The sequence below is a fragment of the Cheilinus undulatus genome, linkage group 1, assembly GCF_018320785.1.
Source record: "Cheilinus undulatus linkage group 1, ASM1832078v1, whole genome shotgun sequence".
NCBI lineage: Eukaryota > Metazoa > Chordata > Actinopteri > Labriformes > Labridae > Cheilinus > Cheilinus undulatus.
Genome location: NC_054865.1, coordinates 47329343 through 47335356, shown reverse-complemented (window position 1 = coordinate 47335356; position 6014 = coordinate 47329343). Strand labels below are relative to the sequence as shown.

The 6014-nt window shown below is 39.7% G+C and overlaps 1 protein-coding gene across 1 annotated transcript; it reads right to left on the bottom strand.

Moving 5' to 3' along the window:
- Positions 1–1436: 1436 nt before the first annotated feature.
- On the bottom strand, positions 1437–3895 carry c1h15orf48 (chromosome 1 C15orf48 homolog). Its single transcript, XM_041786637.1, has 5 exons — positions 3847–3895; positions 2596–2852; positions 2397–2485; positions 2221–2281; positions 1437–1943 (listed from the first exon to the last, which is right to left on the bottom strand). Exons 2-5 carry the CDS (start codon positions 2638–2640, stop codon positions 1875–1877), a joined length of 264 nt encoding a protein of 87 aa, XP_041642571.1. The 5' UTR covers positions 2641–2852; positions 3847–3895; the 3' UTR covers positions 1437–1874.
- Between the last annotated feature and the right edge of the window lie 2119 nt (positions 3896–6014).

The following is a 6014-nucleotide window of genomic DNA, read 5'->3' as shown; positions in this document are numbered from 1 at the left end:
TCACCTAAGTCAGCTAACATGGCTTTGTTGGTTACTCTGGAACAGCACGCCTAAGCAGATTCCATAAGTGTTCCATAGGGTTGACGTCAGGACAGCTGGCAGGGCATTCCATCCTCTCCATTCCCAAATTTTGGAGGTAGTCACTGGAAAACCCTGCTCTGTGGGGGCGAGCGTTGTCATCTTGGAGGATAGAGTTCAGTCCCAGACTGTGGAGATAAGGGATTGCCACTGACTGCAGAATCTCATCTATCTCTCTGCATTGAGATTGCCTCCAGTGATGACAAGCCTTGTCTTTCCTGTGAGGGAGATGCCGCCCCACATCATCACACTGCCTCCACCTAAAGATGTTACTCTTTCAGTGCGGCAAACAGCATTACGTTCTCGGTCTTCCTCACACTGTGACTCTTCTACCTGACTGCTGTAGGCAGAATCTGAACCCATCACTGAACAAGGCATTCCTCCACATGCTCAGGTTCTAGTGCACATGTTGCCAACACCAGCACAAACAGACCTGAAGGTGAAGGGCAGTCATCGCACATCTCCTGGCAGCCCTGTGAGACCAGAGATTGGCTTTGTGCAGTCTGTTCCAGATTGTCTGTGCAAACCTTGACTGCAAATCTTTAGAGGACAGCCTATGGTTCCTAAGTGCTGACAGGGTGAGCTCCCTCCACCTTTCAGAAAATGTCTGCTGAAACAAGCCCTTCTCAGATTTTATCCTCATAACACTGAAACATCAGGAGTACCACATCCATTTCCTGTGAGGGGCGGAGTCAGATAGATCAGTATCATTTAAAGCCACAGACACAGAAACAGCTCATTCTGAGAATGGCTGACACAGAGGGTTTTTAGATGTAAAAATCCAATACTAGATTATTTTTCAGCAACAAATTTCACAGGCATGTTTTGGGGACCTCTGAGAACAACATAAACTTGTCTTATGAGGGTAAAATATGTGACCTGTAAATCTCTTCTTAAGACGTATTTTTATTGAAGAGCCTATCTTGATTTTTCTTGGATTTAACTGCTCTTCTTTACCTATTTTTTTTTTTATTTTGACGTCTTGATCTTTTACCTGTATCCACTTCACTACCTGATTGCTGATATTTTATGTGCATTGTAATTTCTGTTGCTTGTGAAACACTTAACTCTGTTTTGAAAAGTGCTCTATAAATGAAGATTATTATTATTATTGTTTATGTTGTTATTATTTTTATGTAGCCCCCTGGGCCGCCAGTTGATGATAACTGCTTTATGCCTTTGCATATTTTAAGATTATGCACGGACAATACTAAATGATAAGGTTTATGTACTGATTGTCTCAAGCTCCTAGATTCCACTAAGAATAAGCATAAAACTCAAAAAACAAAGGGAAAAATATTTTTGATTTGAACTTTTTGGGAACTTTGAGGAAAAACAACAAAAATGAAGAAACATGATGATCTGAATAATAATTTATTGACACTGTACAGTACACCAAGCTTACATTTTGTCCTTCACATTCAGACATTATCATACATTTACATCTACTGTGGGAGCAACTACGTAGCCACAACCTCCAACATCCCTGAAAATTCACTTCAAACTTCTTCAGTTGAAAATAAATGTCTCTAAATCTTTTTTCACAAGTACACAGGCTAAAATAACATTCTCCACACAGCTGTCAGAGTATTTATCAGCATTTCTTCTGTTGTGGATGGCTGTCGTTGAGCTGGGTCACTACAGAGCGAGTGAAACCCCAACAGTGGAGCAGAAGCATTTCCGCACACTGAATGTCAAAGTGTCCTAGTTTGTGCAGAAAGGATTCTGTTCGACTGATGAGGGGGGGCAGGAGAGGACTCTGACTGTGGATCTTTGATGCAGATCAAGCCATTCCTTTATTTGTGGAGGCTTTTCACCAACTCCAGACCCTCCACTGGCTTCCACTGCTGATTGATGGTGATGAGCTGCAGCAAAATGTCAGAAATTACAATTAAACTTCACCACTACTCTTTACAAGTACTGCCTCTAACTGGATTCATAAGCTGCAGATCATGTTGCAATGTAAGCATTTATACTCTGATTTCACAGCCACAGGCTTGTAATAACTTGATTTTACTTCCTCATTGCCTAAGGAGGTTTTAGTTTTATGATGAAGGCCTGTTTGTAAAGCCAGGAAAGATCAGATATTCATATCAGCCGAACTGTTTTACATGTGAGGAGTCAAAGAGGGAAAGAGATTACCTTTTGGGGTTTTGAGGGGTCCACTCTCTCCCATGGTTCTGGGTTTTTGGTCTTATTCAAGCTACAACCAAAGATCGAAAAGATCAAATTACTATAAAGCACTTTTTGAAAGCCTGGGAGCCACATGAAGCGTACTTCATATCAGACAATAAACACATTTGAATAAAAACACTCACACAACGTCAGACTTAGTCAGCAGAAAGTAGATTGAAGCAGAGGTTGCTCCTGTAGCAGCAAAAGCCATGAATCCAATCAGAGGGATCAGCTGGAAAAACATGTAAAAATGCTTTAATGCTCATTGGAATATTAAAGCTGATATTCCGGCATATCAACAATAAAACATGCCTAATAACAGCATAACTGTTAATTACTCACCTCCTTCCTCTTCCTTAACATCTGGAAAAATCCTCCCGTGCTCATTTTTAAACACCTAAAGAGTTTTGATATTTCCTCTTAATGATGTTGAGAGTCAAAGTCCAGCAGGTGACACCTGTTGTTGCTGAGCAGTGGTTGATGTGTGTTAGAGCAGCATCCTGTGAGCTGGCTGATGTAGGCTGGATGAGAGGTAGTACGAGGTGAGACGCACGTAGACAAGCAGCTTCCTGTTCTGAATTGCATCAGTGGAGGTCAATCTATCAACAGATGCACTTTGCTGATGATCAATACATTTAGTGAGGGAGCATCGCCCTCTTGTGGCCACACTTTAGAACTCAAAGTCACAGGCTAGTTGATGGTGTGTTATTGCAGATCTCAGAGTCAATGTTAAAGCTTGTCTGGTCCACAGAGTTGGACATGAACTTTATCACCTACCTGCCACGGCGGCTGGTGGATTAAGAAACTCTACCAGCAACTCACATTTTTTTACCAGCCACTTTATTTGATCAAGCCACATAAGGCAATGAAGTATAATTGTCTTTTACTGGTCATCTTTTACCAACTAAAACCTCTGAAATAATGGTTGTATATCTATTTATATATATATATATATATATATATATATATATATATATATATATATATTTGAATGATATTTATTATGCGGTGTTTGGTAAATTAACAGTTACACCAGCTGACTTGTTTTTGGTGTTTTTCAAATTAAATGGTGAAAAAAAAATTCACAAAAATATTTACGTTGTTATTACACAGGACAGTGAAAGCTCTAGGGGTGGGAATTTTTGGACGATCTTAACAGACATTTTTTCATAGAGAAATAATCTGCCGCACACTGAGATAGACTTTACTTAAACTTTATTATGAGCGTACAATGCGTTTCGCCTGTAGCTTCTTCAGGTTCGCCCAGCAGGTGTTATAGGGGTTAATTATAACTGACCACAACCACCTAATTAATCCTACCTGTTGATTGTGAAATGACACTTGTCTAAAAGCTATATAAGATAGTTGTACCCAACAATACAAAAATCTGGCGATATTAAACAGGTAGCATTAGCTAAATAAGTTCCATTAAACATGCTACCACAGGTGCAACAAAACGTATTAACGTTGTACTAAGCTAAAGTTATGCAAACTTATTACACACTTTGTCAAGGCAACGTTTATTTTCCAGTTAAGTTCAGGCAAAAGGCTTGATTTTTAATGACAAACAAATATAACTTTCTCAGTACTCACACTTGTTTGTTGTCCGACTTCTTTCCTCGAACTGCAGCCTCCTACGGCGGATGGCGCTGAGGGGAAAAACCAGGGTCCTAAAACTACGTCTTACAACTGCAGTCCTGAAACTGCAGGCCCCACGACTGCAGCTATACCCAACTCCACAGCAGAGCGACTTCTGCTGCATTCATAGCGGATATGTGGACTTAATTTGCTTTCCAAAACATAAAAGACAGTACATACTTAAACAGGAGTTAGACATCCTTTGCAAGATATGCCACGCCAGAGTGAAATACTCAGACAACATGACGAATCTGCGAGTGGCATCATAGCATTACAGCTAACGGCTAATGTTGAGAAACAAGCCTGTTGAAGCTACAGCTGGGTTCTACTCGTGCAACTATAATCACATTCAATACTTAGTTTTCTTTGTAAAGACATGTACTGTGTAGTATCGTTAAGAATGACGGCATCCTTAATAAAAAAAAACACTGTGTACGTCATGCCCTCCCTATAACACAGCCCATCAGTCCTTAAAGCTGGGTGTGACGATCAGCTCGTCTCCCATATTCTCCCTCCACAAACACCTGGTCATTATGTGATGACATAAAAACTGATATAACGTGAAATATAAAAGATTGGAGTACATTTACTCCATATTGATTTGTTCCCCTTTTCTTAAAAAAAAAAATCCCGAGAGCATTTTAATTCAGTGCAGCAAATGGGGAAAATCCTCATCTTCAGATTGCACAAGATAGTTAAATGCAAGATGATGCAAGACTACATATTTTTAAATAGCTTGTTTCTGTTTTTATATTGTCATATTAACTTAAAAATTACATAGTTAGTTATGTATATATACACACACACATAATTATATATCTAATCCGTATAGACTTTATGCACTTTATGTTCAGTCTTCAGCTCAGTTTGTGTCAAATTCTGTAAAATTCACACTAAATTGCAGAGAATAAATTAAGAAAATACAGCACTTGACCATTTTACAACTATTTTGTATTCTGTAGTTAGACATTTTTTGTGACTCATTGTTATACAATTTTCTTGCAATATATCGATTATCACTGTATCGTGATAATATCGGTTTCGTGGACCAAGTATCGCGGATTGTATCATGAGGTACCCTGTGATTCCCACCCCTAGTGGACAGAGTTGGAATGGGAGAGAGAGTAGGGAGAAACATGTGGCAAAGGGCCACAGGTCGGACCCGAACCCAGGCCGCACATGGGTGGCGCCTCAGATCGCTAGGCCATCTGTGTGCCCTGGAGCAACATTTTTTAAGTGTTGGTCCAGGGCACACAGATGGCCTTTACTGAGGCTAACAAACATTTAAAAAGCATGATTCCAGCATAAATCATGTAAACAACACAGGAAATAAAGGGTCTGGTATTCTCCTTCTTTTGGGTGGAAATGAGTCCGAGTTAAACTGAGAGATGGTCATGCAACCTGTTGCAGTTTTGAAGACTTTTTTGGCTCTGAAATGGCACAAGATTATTGCATATATCTTTAAATTGCACCATTTTTTTCTGCTGGGGAGCACACCCTGAACTCCCTAGACAGTTCAGAGCCCCCCACCATAGTCTGCTAAAATCCTCATTTTCTTTTAAATATTCAAATGTACTCTCTTCTATTGTAGTGTTTATTGTAGTTCTGAAAGAAAATGTACCCACATACTTGTGTCCCTCCTCGTCATCTACAACCTCTTACACTGTTCATCGTCTATGGTGCAGTTTCAGACGATTCTTGACAGTGCTCCCACAGCCATGGAAAACCTGGAAAAGTCATTGAATTGTAAAAACAAAATTTTCAGTTCTGGAAAAGTTATGTAATTACGTACAAATCATCAAAAGTGTTGGGTCTCTCTTTATGAGTCTGAGATTTGCAGGTCTCCAGAGTTTTGAATTTAATTTTAATGCCTTCTCCACCAGCACATATTCCATTCTTTTCATTCAACCGTAGACTGGCTAGTAATGGTCAAAGTAAACTCTTACCACTGAAGTTAGCATTTTTCTTTCTCCAACAGAGAAAGCAATAACAATAGCAACGGCAGACGCAGACAAAGTTGGGCTAAGTAGACTAACGATAGACAGTTTACACAATCACAGTTGCTCTCCTGTTGTGTTGATGAACAGAGACTGGACTATGGAGCTCACTGCTGTTTAAACCCT

Bases quoted from the DNA above. Each gene is read 5' to 3' on its own strand.
- c1h15orf48 (XM_041786637.1), bottom strand. From the start codon at position 2,640: ATGAGCACGGGAGGATTTTTCCAGATGTTAAGGAAGAGGAAGGAG. The intron at 2,282-2,396 runs GTGAGTGTTTTT...CTTTGGTTGTAG, and splicing joins CTGACTAAGTCTGACGTTGT to CTTGAATAAGACCAAAAACC. The intron at 1,944-2,220 runs GTAATCTCTTTC...ATTTTGCTGCAG, and splicing joins ACCCCTCAAAACCCCAAAAG to CTCATCACCATCAATCAGCA.